At 36.0% G+C, this 17,305-nt stretch overlaps 2 protein-coding genes across 2 annotated transcripts; both read left to right on the plus strand.

Moving 5' to 3' along the window:
- Window positions 1–253: 253 nt before the first annotated feature.
- On the plus strand, window positions 254–3,337 carry LOC127159828 (paramyosin). Its single transcript, XM_051102563.1, has 5 exons — window positions 254–374; window positions 575–2,674; window positions 2,765–2,874; window positions 2,943–3,046; window positions 3,126–3,337. Exons 1-5 carry the CDS (start codon window positions 254–256, stop codon window positions 3,259–3,261), a joined length of 2,571 nt encoding a protein of 856 aa, XP_050958520.1. The 3' UTR covers window positions 3,262–3,337.
- A 7,705-nt stretch (window positions 3,338–11,042) lies between these two features.
- Window positions 11,043–16,053, plus strand: LOC127159829 (C-type lectin domain family 4 member G-like). The gene is made up of 8 exons (XM_051102564.1): window positions 11,043–11,151; window positions 11,898–12,124; window positions 12,213–12,270; window positions 12,376–12,479; window positions 15,179–15,452; window positions 15,566–15,666; window positions 15,735–15,838; window positions 15,918–16,053. The coding sequence occupies exons 1-8, from the start codon at window positions 11,043–11,045 to the stop codon at window positions 16,051–16,053; spliced, it is 1,113 nt and encodes a 370-aa protein (XP_050958521.1).
- Window positions 16,054–17,305: the final 1,252 nt, after the last annotated feature.

The following is a 17,305-nucleotide window of genomic DNA, read 5'->3' on the forward strand; positions in this document are numbered from 1 at the left end:
GTGATGTAATTTTTTTTTTTTTTTTTTTTTTTTTTTACAGTTGAGTTTGGACCCTGTTTCGGCTAAATAAACAGGGGGAAAAATCCTTGAAACCAACATGTTTGACATTAGTCTTTTTTGTTGTGAAGATGTACAGTACAGTTCATCAATGTTTGCATTCTTGACAGTCAGCAGTATGTAAATTCTAGGGGAGGTTCTCTATATTAAACCTTGCACTCATCCTCCCAAATTCCATAACTGAAGAGAAGTGATCATGGAACTAGTGAGTGTTAATAAACATGATAACCATGAGACCTGCAGCAAGTACAATGAGATGGGACTGGACAGAGATGAAGATATTTATCCAAATCAGACTGAAGCAAGAGCTCAAAACAGTAAGACATTTGGTGTGATGCAGAAGTCATGTGTTTGTTAGAATAATTTATTTTGAATGGTTTCCTTCAAACGTTTTCGATCTTTACAAGTGCACTTTAAGGTCCATATATGTAATTCTGAACATATTTCTTAAAAGCCTATTTCAACAAGAAAACTGATCACAACTTTTTTTGAATTTTGATGTTTTCCTGTTTTGCAGGAGGTTTGTCAGTAGGAAACAAGTGTCTTGTGTTGAGCACTGTGTGCTTTGGCCTCACATGCATTTTCCTGGTGGCTGCCATTGTAGTACTGTATATCAAGCTTACGGCAGAGAGAGAAGTACAGGCTACACACATGTTACAGTCTGGTTCAAAATTTCAAACAGAGAAAGATCAGTTGCAGAACAGCTTCAACTCTTTGAGTCAGAAGAACCTGCAACTGGAGACCAGAATCAATGATCTCATTGCACAGAAAAAACAGTTACAGAGCAACTTCAGTTCTTTAAGTCAGAGGGATCTGGAACTTGAGACCAGAATCAAAGATTGCATTGCTGAACAAAGCCAGTTGGAGACCAGAGTCAAAGAACTCACTGCTGAGAAGAGCCAGTTACAGAGCAACTTCAAGTCTTTAAGTCAAAAGAAACTGGAGCTGGAGACCAGAGTAAATGATCTGACTACAGAGAAAGAGCAGATACAAATAAGCTTTGACTCTTCAAGTCAGAACAAACTGGAGCTGGAGAACAGAGTCAAAGACCTCACTGCTGGGAAAAGCCGGCTGGAGACCAGAGTCAATGATCTCACTGCTGAGAAGAGCCAGTTGGAGAGAATAGTCAATAATCTCACTGCTGAGAAGAGCCAGACACAGAGCAACTTCAAGTCTTTAAGTCAGAAGAAACTGGAGCTGGAGACCACTCTCGATGATCTCACTGCTGAGAAAAGCCAGTTACAGATAAACTTTAACTCTTTAAGTCAGAAGAAACTGGAGCTGGAGAGCAGAGTCAAAGATCTCACTGCTGAGAAGAGCCAGTTGGAGAGAAGAGTCAATAATCTTACTGCTGAGAAGAGCCAGATACAGAGCAACTTCAAGTCTTTAAGTCAGAAGAAACTGGAGCTGGAGACCAGAGTCAATGATCTCACTGCTGAGAAGAGCCAGTTGGAGAGCAGAGTCAATAATCTCACTGCTGAGAAGAGCCAGATACAGAGCAACTTCAAGTCTTTAAGTCAGAAGAAACTGGAGCTGGAGACCAGAGTAAATAACCTCACTACAGAGAAAAGCCAGATACAAAGAAGTTTTGACTCTTCAAGTCAGAAAAAACTGGAGCTGGAGACTAAAGTAAAAAATCTCACTGCTGAGAAGAGGCAGTTGGAGAATATTGTTAAAGACTTCACTGTTGGGAAAAGCCGGTTGGAGACCAGTCTCAACGATCTAACTGCTGAGAAAAGCCAGTTACAGAGCAACTTCAATACTTTAAGTCAAAAGAAACTGGAGCTGGAGACCAGAGTCAATGATCTCACTGCTGAGAAGAGCCAGTTGGAGACCAGAGTCAATGATCTCACTGCTGAGAAAAGCCGGTTGGAGACCAGAGTCAATGATCTCACTGCTGAGAAAAGCCGGTTGGAGACCAGAGTCAATGATCTCACTGCTGAGAAGAGCCAGTTGGAGACCAGAGTCAATGATCTCACTGCTGAGAAAAGCCGGTTGGAGACCAGAGTCAATGATCTCACTGCTGGAAAAAGCCGGTTGGAGACCAGAGTCAATGATCTCACTGCTGAGAAAAGCCGGTTGGAGACCAGAGTCAATGATCTCACTGCTGAGAAAAGCCGGTTGGAGACCAGAGTCAATGATCTCACTGCTGGAAAAAGCCGGTTGGAGACCAGAGTCAATGATCTCACTGCTGAGAAGAGCCAGTTACAGAGCAACTTCAATACTTTAAGACAAAAGAAACTGGAGCTGGAGACCAGAGTCAATGATCTCACTGCTGGGAAAAGCCGGTTGGAGACCAGTCTCAACAATCTAACTGCTGAGAAAAGCCAGTTACAGAGCAACTTCAATACTTTAAGTCAAAAGAAACAGGAGCTGGAGACCAGAGTCAATGATCTCACTGCTGGGAAAAGCCGGTTGGAGACCAGTCTCAACAATCTAACTGCTGAGAAAAGCCAGTTACAGAGCAACTTCAATACTTTAAGTCAAAAGAAACTGGAGCTGGAGACCAGAGTCAATGATCTCACTGCTGAGAAGAACCAGTTACAGAACAGTTTTAACTCTCTGAGTCAGAAGAAACGGGAGTTAGAAACTGAGCTAAAAAAGTTATCTGAACAAGGTTTGCAAAAATAGATTTGTATGTAGTTGCACTTTATGAAAAATAAATAAATCAATAAATAATACAATTATATGTTTGTTTTTTTGAAAGCAACTGGCTTCCTTTTCATGTCTGCTGAGGCAAAGAGCTGGTCTGACAGCAGGCAGTACTGCAGAGATCGTGGTGGTGATCTGGTCATTATCAAGAGTGAAGAGAAGCAGGTGAGTTTTTGTGAGTGTCTGTTACTGAATGAGAGGAATCACACTTATTCCTGTTTTTATTCACACAGAGGGCCATATCTTCATTAGTCAGTGAGACAGTGTGGATTGGTTTGTCTGACAGAGAGTATGAGGGCTACATGTATTGGGTGGATGATTCACCACTGTATCGAGGGTAAGTGTACTGCTGTACTGTGTTCAGTTCTTTTTACTTTTGTTGTTGATTAACAGAAAATCTGATATATGTTATTCAGGTTTTGGCTTAATGGTGAGCCAAATGATCAAGCAGGAAATGAGGACTGTATTGAACTGATCCCTTCACATCCTGTCCTGAACAACTGGAATGATTTCCCATGCTCAGGGAAGAGAAAAGGGGTTTGTGAAAAATAGGGTTCATCACATCTTGTTGTGGTTTTGCTTCTGTGATCTTATATAAGCATTCTTATTTTGAACACATAATTTCTGATTTAATCATTGACTTTACAAAAAAAAAAAAAAAAAAAAAAAAAAGAAAAAAAAACTATCAGTTGACATGTTTTATATATATATATATATATATATATATATATATATAAGGAAATTAGTAATAATAATAAATTAATTATTTTCTTATTGCCATAATAAACTACTGTTTCTCATGGATGAATTAGGGTGATCTAAGACACCAAACCTCTGATGTTTTCATATTTTGCTCAAGCAGCTCTATATTAATATGATCTTATTCTACTGTTATCATGAGTGTCATTTGTTGATCTGAAGTGTTGAGGTGACAATCATAGTAAACTACAGAAGTCTAAAGTGTCCAGATTGCCCTGATTCACTCTATTACTCTGATATTGAGTGTCTGTAAAACTGTTTTTCAGTTGAATTGCTTTCTGTTTGAACAAAATGGGGGGGGGGTATATACTATTTTATCCAGTTTTATCTAAATATCCTATTTTGGACATGCAAAATCATATAAAGCTGTGGATCTCAGCTGATGAAACACAGCTTCAGCTGAATAACTTAAATTTATGTCACATAATCTTATGATTGTATGACGTTTGCTGAACTTGCCATATCTTGATCTTTCATGAACTGACCAACATTAGGAAAGTCCAAAATAGTCATAAATAAAGATACACTCTATACAGATCAGTGGGATAGACTTTATTGACATTAGCCTGGTTATATACTACTTCAGTTGGAGACCAGATGCAACGACTATAATTGTTTAGAAATTCCATTAATAGATTGATTTTGAGTTTCTTGGCCATAAAGAAAGATCTGATTTTAGTTATGACAATTTAGTTAAAATAGCAGAACAGTGACACTTACTGAGAAAATGAAAATATGAATATCCTCTTGTCACCCATTTGTGTTTAATAGCTGTGAACAGGAAATCTTTATCTTACAGTCTCTGTTTTCTATCATCATTATATTCTCTATCTCATAACGCCACAGTGGTGCAGATTAAAAACATTATTAATTCCCATAATAATTCCATTTCCAGACAATTGTCTTCAGTACAAAGGCTCAGTCAGGTCTGTTTTAGGGTATTAGAGTCCATTTTAAAGGTCACATGCAAGTTCCTGTTTTTGGATGTCGTAGCTGCTAACATGATCATGTGAAAAACTCTATATTGCTCTGACAAATTAAGGTTGAATATGCATATATATATATATATATATATATATATATATATATATATATGTGTGTGTGTGTGTGTGTGTATGTATTTAATTATACCGTAATATGAGTTTATAGAGAGTTTTAGAATGAGAATGAAAGTCTAGATTCTTCTGAGTCTGAACTAATAAAACCACTTCCTGTGTAGGATTTACACTATTTAAAACAGCTCATCTGTACACACAAAATCTGTACTATCCTGTAAGTAAGAGCAAATAATATATATATATATATACAAAAAAATAAGTTTGTTTAAAAATATTTTAACACATTTAAAACACAGAGTCACTTTTTTTTTTTTTTTGTAATAAATATTGGCCACAATTATCATACCATTTTATTCAATACTTTTTGCAACCTCCTTTTGCCAAGAAAATCAAATCGCTCTGAGTCTTCACCTGTAACACCCCATAAGTTGATAAGAAGTTATGCGTGTGCATTAAAAAAAGAGTGTGTTTCTCTTAGCCAGTGTTTGGGGTCCAGATAAGTCTGAAGATATGTCTGATGAGGAAAGGAGCTGGTCTGACAGCAGGCAGTACTGCAGAGATCATGGTGGTGATCTGGTCATTATCAACAGTGAAGAGAAGTTTGTCTGAGTGTCTGTTACTGGATGAGAGGAATCAAACTTATTCCTGTTTTTATTCACACAGAGGTTCATTCTTTCATATATAAAGAAGAGTGTATGGATTGGTTTGTCTGACATAGAAAATGAGGGCAGTTTGAAATGGGTGGATAATTCACCGCTGAAACAAGGGTAAGAGCTAAAACTAAACCATTTATCTATCGATCTATCTATAGGCATGGGATAACATTGTTTCTATCAATATACGTTGATGTTGTGAATACATCTAAAAAAAATAATGAGTGAGCTGCTGCTGGTTAAGTGCACAATCTAAGTTGGTTACTTAATGAGTGAAATCTTTGGGATACCTAAAGATTTGGGGTCCTGAATAACTGAAAATCTGTCACATTTTATTCAGTTTTTTTTTTTTTTTTTCCCATATTAGTCAAATTATGCAGGTGGAAATGAGGACTGTGTTGAAATGCAGTATTGCACACATTGTTCTGCTTCCAACCTGAAAACTTGGAATGATCTCAGATGCTCCGATTTAAAAAAAAAGGAGGCCTTGTGTCTTGCGCCTGCTTCATAGACAGACCGGAAAGAATGCATGAAACCACTGTACTCATGAAAAATAATAAATAAAATATGTTGAATGAATGTAAAATGTGTTTTCTTTATTCAGTTAAGATCTGGCCCCCTGCATTGCGTGTTTGTACCATGCCTGAAACTCAGAAAAAAATTATTACTATTAATTCCACTCGAATGATAATCACCTCCGGGAAAATCATCAAGGAAAGAATAATTTGTTATCTGGTTTAGTTGTATGTAAAAACAAAAAACAAACAAACAAACCAAAAACATCCCTTTTGTAAAGACATTGTGTCAAACTTATCTGGTAGCATGATTCTCATTTCGTAACGTATTGACCACATAATTACTAGACTGATAAAAGTAGCGTGAACCTTTGTAGAAATAATACAATCTTATAAAGTCTTGTAAGATTTAACATTTGGTAACCTTTTATTCAAATTTTCAAGCTAGATTAAAAAGTATAAAACGTAGAATATAAGATTTTGGGAAAAAGTTAGAAAAACCATGGCCAGCAGTTTCACCCATGGCCAGCAGTGCAGCAGTGTTGACCTTTCTGAATTATGTCATTGTGTGTGTGTGTGTGTGTGTGTGTGTGCTGTATCTCCTCCCTCACCCCTCCTGTCTCTCTGTGAGGGTCTGAAGCAGACTGGTCTGCACTTTCACAACGGACAAGACATGGGACTGCACGTTTTTGTTTATGATTCAGCTTAAACTATTACTATTATTTATTTATTTATTTATTTGTAAATCACTCATAAATCACTTACAACTGTTTTTTGTAAATCACTCATCCATGTTTGGACATCATTGTGTAAAGATCTTCCTCTAAGCACTCTGGAAAATATAAGGGAGTTTTTTTTACCATTCTCTTTAAAGTACAGATACATTTCTTTTATACAAGAGCTTGAATGGTGTGTATGTGTGTGTGTGTGTGCATTTAGTTATATTTTAAAAACATAATTTGTCAGGACAAAACATTGTTTGAATATTTTTAAAGAATCTAAAGTAAGTGAAACAGAGTAAATATAATATAAATTATACTTTATTAGGTTGAAACTAAACAAGCAATACATGATTCTACCAAATGTTTATTTAAATTTCACAACATTATTATTATTAACGGGGCAAAACATTACAAAAAGTTTTATACACTCTCTACCAGACTCTCTGTGTCTCACTCTGCCTCAGTCTGCCTGCCTGTGTGTGTGTGTGTGTGTGTGTGTGTGCGTGTGTGTGTGTGTGTGTGTGTGCACTTGGATGGGTTAAATGCAGAGCACAAATTCTGAGTATGGGTGACCATACTTGGCCACACTTCACTTCATTTCTTTTTTTTTTTTAATTTATTTTAAGTAAGCTGGAGTAAGCAGTTTCTGGCTAATAACATGAACAACATTTTAATGTTAGTATATAAAAATACGGTTGTTCATTGTTAGTTCATGTTAGTTCACGATCTGGCAACCGGGGCATCATCTGTATATCTGGCATGGAGGGTTGATCAAACATTTCGGTTATGCGTTACACTAAGATGTGCTTAATATGCAAGAAAAGATCTGTCACTTCTGTTTCATTGTGGCTTTTTCCTACCACTTGGTCATTCATGTAAATTATTAATAACCTCATTCAGTTAATTGTCATCAAAAATAAAGATCCAGTTTGGCCTGTTTAGGTTGGTCTTTTGGGTGGTCACAGACTCTTCTTGTTGGATTGTAGTTTTGTTGATGTGGTTGCATGTACAAAATAGAGTCGTAGTTTGGGAGGAGAGTTTCACACTAGAAGTCTGTGTCCTTTAAAGACCAGCATGCACAGAGACTCATATCTTCATTATTCAGTAAGAGATTGTGGATCGTTTTTTCTGACAGACAGATCGAGGGCAATTTGACATGGGTGGATAATAGGGGTGTAACGGTACACAGATGTCACGGTTCGGTACATACCTCGGTTCAGGGGTGACGGTTCGATACAATTCCAGTACAACAGGAAAAAAACAACAACAAATCTACTGTGCTAGGTTTCTTTTCATTTATTTTGCGCAGACAGTAGTACCAATTACAATTTTTTCCACCTAGATGTGAAAATACTAAATATTATATTAAATTATAATGTTATATATATATATATATATATATATATATATATATATATAATATGCAGTACATATGCAGCACTCAGTTCCCGGAGGGCTGCAGCCCTGCAGAGTTTTGTTCCAACCTTGCTCCAACATACTATGCAGTTTTCAGTTAAGCCTGAAGGACTTAGAATTAGTTGGATCAGGTGTGTTTAATTAGGGTTGCATCTAAACTTTCCAGGGCTGCGGCCCTCCAGGATCGGAGTTTTACACCCCTGGTTTAGCATTTGGATACATAACAAATACGGAAATGTTATGGAATATTTGGATTTGTGCAGAATGAGAGAAGTAGGATACAAGAGCACAAAGCTCCATTTCATGAACAGTGGAGTGCACAAGCCTTTAAAGTAACATTATACTCCTTTTTCAGTGAGAGATGCGTTCAGAATCAGCACATGATCACTGTCTAGTGGTCTTTGTTTTCAAGTACGCAACTCCTGGCATTCGCTGTTCTTCTGCTGGCGGTTATCAAACAGAGTTGCGTTACTGCGGGCTGTTATTTAAAAAGGTAGGATTCTGATCATTTAACATTTGATCCACGTTTAGGTTTTGGTTTGAAGGTGAACCGAATGATGAACATGGAAATGAGGATTGTATTGAAATTATGGCTTCTTCTTTTACCTCCGTCCTGGACAACTGGAATGATCTCCCATGTTCAGAGAAGAGAAAAGGAATTTGTGAGAAATAAGGTTCATCCAGTCTTGTTTTGGTTTTGCTTGTATTATATGTGACCCTGGACCACAAAACTCATAACGGTCAATTTTTCGAAATTGAGATTTATACATCACCTGAAAGGATAGAACAATATTTGGCTGAGATACAACTATTTCTTGGCTAAATCTAAATAAATCACCTTTAAAGTTGTCCAAATAAAGTTCATAAAAATGCATAGTACTAATCAAAAAATAAGTTTTCATATATTTACAGTAGGAATTTTACAAAATATCTTCATGGAACATGATCTTTACCTAATTTCCTAATGATTTTTGGCATAAAAGAAAAATCTATAATTTTGATCCATACAGTGTATTTTTGGCTATTGCTACAAATATACCCCAGTGACTTAAGACAGGTTTTGTAGTCCAGGGTCACATATTATCTTGTGAAATCATTCTTATTGTGATTATTGTGTAATAATCACCAGATGATATTCAGATGATCATTTTTTTCTTGGCTATAATAAAGCCTCTGATGTGTTCATGTTTGCTCCATCAGAAGCAGCTCTGTATTAATATGAGCTTATTCTAGCTGTTATCATGCATTGCATTTGTTGGTCTGAAGTGTTAAAGGGACAATCAGTCTGAAGTGTCAGTCTCAAGTCTGAACTGTCTTAGATTGCCATAATTGACCATATTATTGTGAAATTGAGTGTCTGTAAGTTTTGAGTTGAATTGCTTTCTCTTTTAATAAAATTTTCGAGAACTGTAGTAAACTCTATTTCATTTCATACTTCATTCTTGTGTTTCTGCTTTAAGTGATCTATTGAGAAATTTCCTCCAGTCCAGCAGGACGCAGAGAGCAGGTTTAGCAGACTCATCTTTTACTGGTACAATCAGGAAACTGCAGAGCATCAGGGATCTAGAATTTGACAACTATTTACTGTAACAATGTTTTTAACATTTTTTTTTTAAGGCTAGTGTCAAATGAAATCTCTTCCTGTGTAGACTTAGCACTGTTTTTTAAACACTTTTCACTTTGCATACAACTGATACTGATTGTATTTAAAGTGTCTGAAGAATAAATAATGTTGAATTGTAGCTTGTTTCCCTCTAAAAAGCAATAGAGCATACCTGCCTGAGAGTTTGAACACTGAAATTGTTAAGCTGAGGCACATTCATTTATTCTTTCTGCTTTTATATTAAGTGTATTAACACTGAGTTGTTTTTTTCTATTTGCTTTTTCAGCATATGTTCTTGTTTGTATATTTTATTTATGTAAAAATATATACATATATATAAAATAATGAACACCATTTTGAAGCCCTATAATATTATCTAATGACAAAGTAAGTGGATTGAAGTTTGATTTTAAATGTTGTGTAGAATAATACATATAATTTTTGTAATTGATAATTCATGCTCTTTACTGACACAAATTTTGTTAAAACATGACTGCAGGGATCGTGGTGCTGATCTGGTCATTATGAAGAGAAACAGGTGAGTTTTTGTGAGTGTCTGTTGCAAGAGGAATCGCACTTATTTCTTTTTTTATTTATAGAGGTTCGCCTCTTTATTAGACAGGGAAAGATTGTGGGTTTGTCAGACAGAGAACAAGGGCAACATGAAATGGATATATAATTCAAGACTGAAACAAGCTTAAGTGCTAAAAAATACTTTTACACTTGCATGATTGAGTAAATTCTCTGAGCTGTTCAGGATCTGCATCTGATTGTATGTTTAATATATTTATATATAATATACTTTCTGATGTTTATGTGTTCTGCTAGAAGCTCTGGTATATCACTGAGGATCTGTGTCAACTGCTCTTGTGTCGACGAGATCTTTGCAGGGAATCTGTCTCTGTGGCTCATGTAGTTGTTATGGTCTGTGCTGATATTCAGGTATGTTGTGGTCGCCATCGTCTGGTCTGGATATGGACAAGATCCGGGTGACTGGGTAACCTTGGAGTATATTAGGGTGGATGCCACTTTTCTTACGATGTAGCAAGTGTGTTATAGGAAGTGTTCCTAGTTGACCTAATTAACAATTCCCCTGAGGGGAAGTGCTTAGAAAAGTTTGTGAGTGTTCTGTCATTAATGAATATCTACACAGGAACAAAGAACTACTATTAACATACTAGTAACTACTATTAAATAGCAAGAAAGTGTGATTAATGAAGCAGTAGCACTTAGCTGAATGTGGTAGTTCACTATTAGCTAATCAGTAACTACTTTTTTTTTTCCTATCTCCCGGAGAACTACTACTAAGAACTACTATATACAGGTTCATAATTAATGTGAAAGATTCACAATGTATAATCAATTCTAATATTCTAACAGTATATTAGAACAGTATTCTAAAGTGATGTGGCTGAATGTACAATAAACAAGCATAGTAGTACAGCTCAGCAGAGAGTTTTTAAGCTGCACTTAAAGTCATTATTCCTGTTGAATGCGAGTGTAAAATGAAACCACTTCCTCTTTAAAGTTGGCATAATTTTAAAAACAGTACTCATTCTGAAGACCACAGCTCACCTGTCAAGACGTACTGATCGACACAGTGAATGATGGGTTTAGAGGATATTTATGAAAATGCTAAACGTAAAGATATTCAGAACAAAACTGGACCTCAAACTCAGAGTCACGCCCAGGATGAAGATAAAGATCAAAAGCGCAGTAAGAATAAAAATTAAAGCAGAAATGGTGTAGCAGATGGAGTTGTTAATTAGTGTCAGTAATGAGGAAATGAGAAGAGTCACATACAATTTAAGATATTTATTCTGACAACAATATGTCAGTGTTTCTGCATTTATATTAAATGTATTAACATGGAATTATATACTATTTGTTTTTTCAACATGTTTATATTTGGATATTTTACTGTACAACAACATTGTTACTGTATAGCAATGTTTGTCTTAGATAAGAATATAAAAAAGCTCTACAGCAAGGGTGGCGAACGTCGGTCCTGGAGAGCCGCAGCCCTGCATAGTTTTGCTTCAACCCTAATCAAACGCACCTGAACAAGCTAATCAAGGTCTGAAGGGTTACTAGAAAGCAACATGCAGGTGAGTTTTAATTAGGGTTGGAGCTGAACTCTGCAGGGCTGCGGCTCTCCAGGACCGGAGTTCACCACCCCTGCTCAACAGCATTTGAAACGTGATGTCTCATTATATCAGGGGTGCTCAGTCCTGCTCCTGGAGATCTACCTTCCTGCAGAGTTTAGTTACAACCCTGACCAAACACACCTGTCTGTAATTATCAAGTGCTCCTTCAGATCCTAATTAGTTGGTTCAGGTGTGTTCGATCAGGGTTGGAACTGAACTCTGCAGGAAGGTAGATCTCCAGGAGCAGGATTGAGCACCCCTGCATTATATGAAGGGTATTAACTGATATTTGTGTGTTTTGTTTGTGTTTGTCAGGTGGAAGTAGATGTTTGGTGTTGATGACAGTGAGTCTCTGGCTCATTTGTGTTCTTCTGCTGGTCTTCATCATACTGCAGCACATCACCATCACAGCAGAGAGAGACCTGATAAAGAGTTACAAGAACACAGTTGAAGAGTTCAATCAAACCATCAACAGCTTACAGGGCAATTACACTGATCTAATGATTGAAAAACACCAACTGCAGAACAACTTCAGCTTTTCAGTCAGAAGAAACTGGAACTGGAGACCAGAGTGAAAGATGTCACTGCTGAGAAAGACCAGTTACAGAGGCGTTGAATTTTTTGAGTCAGAAGAAACTGGAGCTGGAAACCAAAAGTGAGGAACTAAAGGAAGAAGCATCTAAACAAGGTCAGTGCATCTATGATTTTGTTGTTGCTTCCTTGTTTTTTTTTTTTTTTTTTTATCTTTTATCTACATAGTTTTTTTTAAAGTTAATGTTTCTGTGTGGTTCAGGTTGGTTTTTCATGTCCAGTGAGTTGAAGAGCTGGTCTGACAGCAGGCAGTACTGCAGGGATCGTGGTGCTGATCTGGTCATTATCAAGAGTGAAGAGAAGCAGGTGAGTTTGTGTGAGTGTTTGTTACTGAATGAGAGGAATCACACTTATTCCTGTTTTTATTCACACAGAGGGTCATATCTTCAGTCACCAAGGAGAGAGTGTGGATTGGTTTGTCTGACATAGAGAATGAGGGCAGCATGAAATGGGTGGATAATTCAACACTGAATCAAGGATAAGTGTACTGTACTGTGTGCGATTCTTTTTAGTTTTGTTGTTGATTAAGAGAAAATCTGTTATTCAGGTTTTGGTTTAAAGGTGAGCCGAATGATCAAGGAGGAAATGAGGACTGTATTGAACTGATCCCTTCACATCCTGTCCTGAACAACTGGAATGATTTCTCATGCTCAGGGAAGAGAAAAGGGGTTTGTGAGAAATAGGTTCATCTTGTCCAGTTGTGGTTTTGCTTCTATTATCTAATATAATCATTTTTATTTTGAACACATAATTTCTGATTTAATCCCTGTCTTAAAAAAAAACAAAAAACATTCAATCAGTTGATATGAATTTTTTGTAAGGAAATTAATATTATTTTCTTATTGCTGTAATAAACTACTGTTTCTCATGGATGAGTTGGGTGATCTGAGACACCAAACCTCTGATGTGTTCATGTTTTTTCTCAAGCAGCTCTATATTAATATGATCTTATTCTAGCTGTTATCATGAGTGTCATTTGTTGATCTGAAGTGTTGAGGGGACAATCACAGGAAACTACAGAAGTCTAAAGTGTCCAGATTGCCCTGATTCACTGTTTTAGTCTTGAGTGTCTGTAAAACTGCTTTTCAGTTGAATTGCTTTCTGTTTGAATAAAATGTTCAATTACCATCATTACCATAGTAAACTTGGCATTGTTTTCATGTCGTAATTCCTCCTTGTGTATCTGCTTTGTTGCTCTATGGAGAGATTTTCTCCAGTCCACTAGGACGCAGCAGAGAGCAGGTTTAATAGACTGAAGTGATCAGAGAGAAAGACAAACATCAGAGCAAAGTGTTTTTCTACCAATTTGTGAATGTTTTTTTTTTTTTTTATGTTTCAGTCAGAATTTCTTTCAAAACCAAAGTCATTTTTGAAAATTATTAAATAAAAACTACACTTTTTTTTTTTTTTTTTTTTTTTTTGGCTTAAATCAGCCATGTGGATAAAGATCAAAGGGGAGCAAAAAACCCAGAAGAAACCATATGTACCATTTCATCCAGTTTTATCTAAATATCCTGTTTTTGGACATGCAAATAAAGCAGTGGATCTCAGCTGATGAAACACAGCTTCAGCTGAAGAACTTACATTGATAATGTCACTTGATCACGTGATTGTATGACGTTTTCTGAACTTGCCAAACATTGACCTTTTGTGAACAGATGCATATTAGTAAAGCCTTAAATAATCATTAATGAAGATACACTGTATACAGATCAGTAGAAAAGACCTTTTTGACATTAGTCTGGTTGTTTCAATACTGATTATTGTTAATTCACAAATTGCTGATCTGAATGGCACAAATAAGGACTGACATGATAAATGATCTCTCATACTCAGATTATGTTTCAGACTGCAGGACAGTTACAGTGATCAAACTACTGAAAAATATCAGCTGCAGGGCATCTTCAACTCTTTAAGTCTGGAGAAACTTTATTTGTAGACCAGATTTAATGACTGTAATTGTTGAGAAATGCCATTAATAGATTAATTTTGAGTTTCCTGGCCATAAAGAAGGATCTAAACTTCAAGATTTTAGCAATACCATTTCAGTTACAAATAGCAGAACAGTGACACCTACTGAGAAAATGAAAATATGAATATCCTGTTGTCACCCATTTGTGTTTAATAGCTGTAAACAGGAAATCTTAATCTTACAGTCTCTATTTTCTAACATCATCTTCTCTGTCTCTTAATGCCACAGTGGCGCAGATTAAAAACATTATTAATTCTCATAATAATTGAAATTCCAGTTAATTGTCTCTGGTACAAAGGCCCAGTTAGGCCTGTTTTAGGGTATTTGTGTTCATTTTGATGGTCAAAGTTTCCTCTTGTTGGTTGTTGTAGCTGCTAACATGATCATGGGAAAAACTCCAAATTGCTTTGACAAAATAAGGTTGAATATGCAGTATAAGTATATATTAAATTAGACCGTAATATAAGTTTACAGAGAGTTTTAGAATGAGAACGAAAGTCTAGATTTTCTGAGTCTGAACTAATGAAACCACTTCCTGTGTAGGGTTTGCACTATTTAAAAACAAGGTACACACTATGAAGACCACAGCTCATCTGTGCACATATACTGTACTTTACTATTATTAAGAGCAAATAATGGAATCAGGGACCTTTTATGTATGCAGAAACATTAATAACAGATCTGGACCTCAAACACAGAGTCGCTGCCAGGATGAAGGAAAAGCTCGAAAGCAAAGTAAGCAACATTTAATTTAAAGCAGAGACGGTATCATACTTTTGCTAATGTCTAAGCGGATGAGAATATAAAAGGAAATCTAGATTACTCTTTAAAAGCCTCATCATTTATTTACCAACCAAGGTAGATTACTAACAAAAGTTATTTGAGATGTTATATCTTATAATATGCAGTGAATTGTCTTTAATTTATATGTGTGTTTTGGTTGTGTTTACAAGGAGGAAGCAGATGTTTGGTGTTGATCACGGTGAGTCTTGGGCTCATTTGTGTTCTTCTGCTGGTCTTCATCATACTGCAGAACATCACCATCACAGCAGAGAGAGACCTGATAAAGAGTTACAAGAACACAGTTGAAGAGTTCAATCAAACCATCAACAGCTTACAGGGCAATTACACTGATCTAATGAATGAAAAACATCAACTGCAGAACAACTTCAGCTCTTTGAGTCAGAAGAAACTGGAACTGGAGACCAGAGTGAAAGATCTCACTGCTGAGAAAGACCAGTTACAGAGAAATGTTGACGTTTTGAATCAGAAGAAACTGGAGCTGGAGACCGGAGTCACTTCTCTAAGTGAGGAACTAAAGAAAGAAGCATCTAAACAACATCAGTGCACATATGATTTTGTTGTTGTTTCCTTGCTTTTTTTTTTTTTTTTTTTAAGTTCATGTGTCCGTGTGGTTCAGGTTCGTTTTTCATGTCCGAGGAGAGGAGCTGGTCTGAAAGCAGGCAGTACTGCAAGGATCATGGTGCTGATCTGGTTATTATCAAGAGTGAAAAAAAGCAGGTGAGTTTGTGTAAGTGTTTGTTACTGAATGAGAAGAATCACACTTATTCCTGTTTTTATTCACACAGAGGAATATATCTTCATTCACCAAGGAGAGAGTGTGGATTGGTTTGTCTGACATACACCAGGAGGGCAACATGAAATGGGTGGATAATTCACCACTGAATCTAGGGTAAGTGTACCACTGTACTGTGTTCAATTCTTTTTAGTTTCGTTGTTAATTAACAGAAAATCTGATACATGTTATTCAGGTTTTGGCTTAAAGGTGAGCCAAATGGTCAAGGAGGAAATGAGGACTGTATTGAACTGATGCCTTCACATCCTGTCCTGAACAACTGGAATGATTTCCTATGCTCAGAGAAGAGAAAAGGGATTTGTGAGAAATAGGATTCATTATGTATTGTGGTTTTGCTTCGATTATCTAATATAATCATTCTTATTTTGAAAACATAATTTCTGATTTAATCACTGTCTTTAAAGAAAAAAAAGGAAAAAAAAATTGATGATTTTTTTTTAGAAGGAAATTAGTAATAATAATAAATTAATTATTTTCCTATTGCTGTAATAAACATCTCATTTGTTGATCTGAAGTGTTGAGGTGACAATCACAGTAAACTACAAAAGTCTAAAGAGCCCAGATTGCCCTGATTCACTGTTTTAGTCTTGAGTGTCTGTAAAACTGCTTTTCAGTTGAATTGCTTTCTGTTTGAATAAAATGTTCAATTACCATCATTACCATAGTATACTTGGCATTTTATTTTTTTCATGTCATAGTTCCTCCTTCTCTGTGGAGAGATGTGGGGGGGGGGGGTACCTCAAGAAACCATATATACTATTTCATCCAGTTTTATCTAAATATCCCATTTTGGACATGCAAAATCATATAAAGCAATGGATCTCAGCTGATGAAACACAGCTTCAGCTGAAGAACTTACATTTATGTCACATAATCTTATGATTGTATGACGTTTTCTGAACTTGCCATACCTTGATCTTTCATGAACTGCCCCACATTAGGAAAGTCCAAAATAGTCATAAATAAAGATACACTCTATACAGATCAGTGTGAAAGACCTTTTTGACATTACTCTGGTTATATACTACTTCAGTTGGAGACCAGATGCAATGACTATAATTGTTGAGAAATTCCATTAATAGATTGATTTTGAGTTTCCTGGCCATAAAGAAGGATCTGATTAGTTATAACAATTTAGTTAAAATAGCAGAACAGTGACACTTACTGAGAAAATGAAAATGTGAATATCCTGTTGTCGCCCATTTGTGTTTAATAGCTGTAAACAGGAAATCTTTATGTTACAATCTCTATTTTTTATCATCATTATATTCTCTATCTCATAATGCCACAGTGGTGCAGATTAAAAACATTATTAATTTCCATAATAATTCCAGTTCCAGACAATTGTCTTCAGTACAAAGGCCCAGTTAGGCCTGTTTTAGGGTATTTGAGTCCATTTTAAAGGTCACATGCAAGTTCCTGTTTTTGGTTGTTGTAGCTACTAACATGATCATGAGAAAACCTCTATATTGCTTTGACAAAATGAGGTTGAATATGCAATATGTATATATTTAATTATACCGTAAAATGAATTTACAGAAAGTTTTAGAATGAGAATGAAAG

Source organism: Labeo rohita, unplaced genomic scaffold, assembly GCF_022985175.1.
Source record: "Labeo rohita strain BAU-BD-2019 unplaced genomic scaffold, IGBB_LRoh.1.0 scaffold_254, whole genome shotgun sequence".
NCBI classification, from domain to species: Eukaryota; Metazoa; Chordata; class Actinopteri; order Cypriniformes; family Cyprinidae; genus Labeo; species Labeo rohita.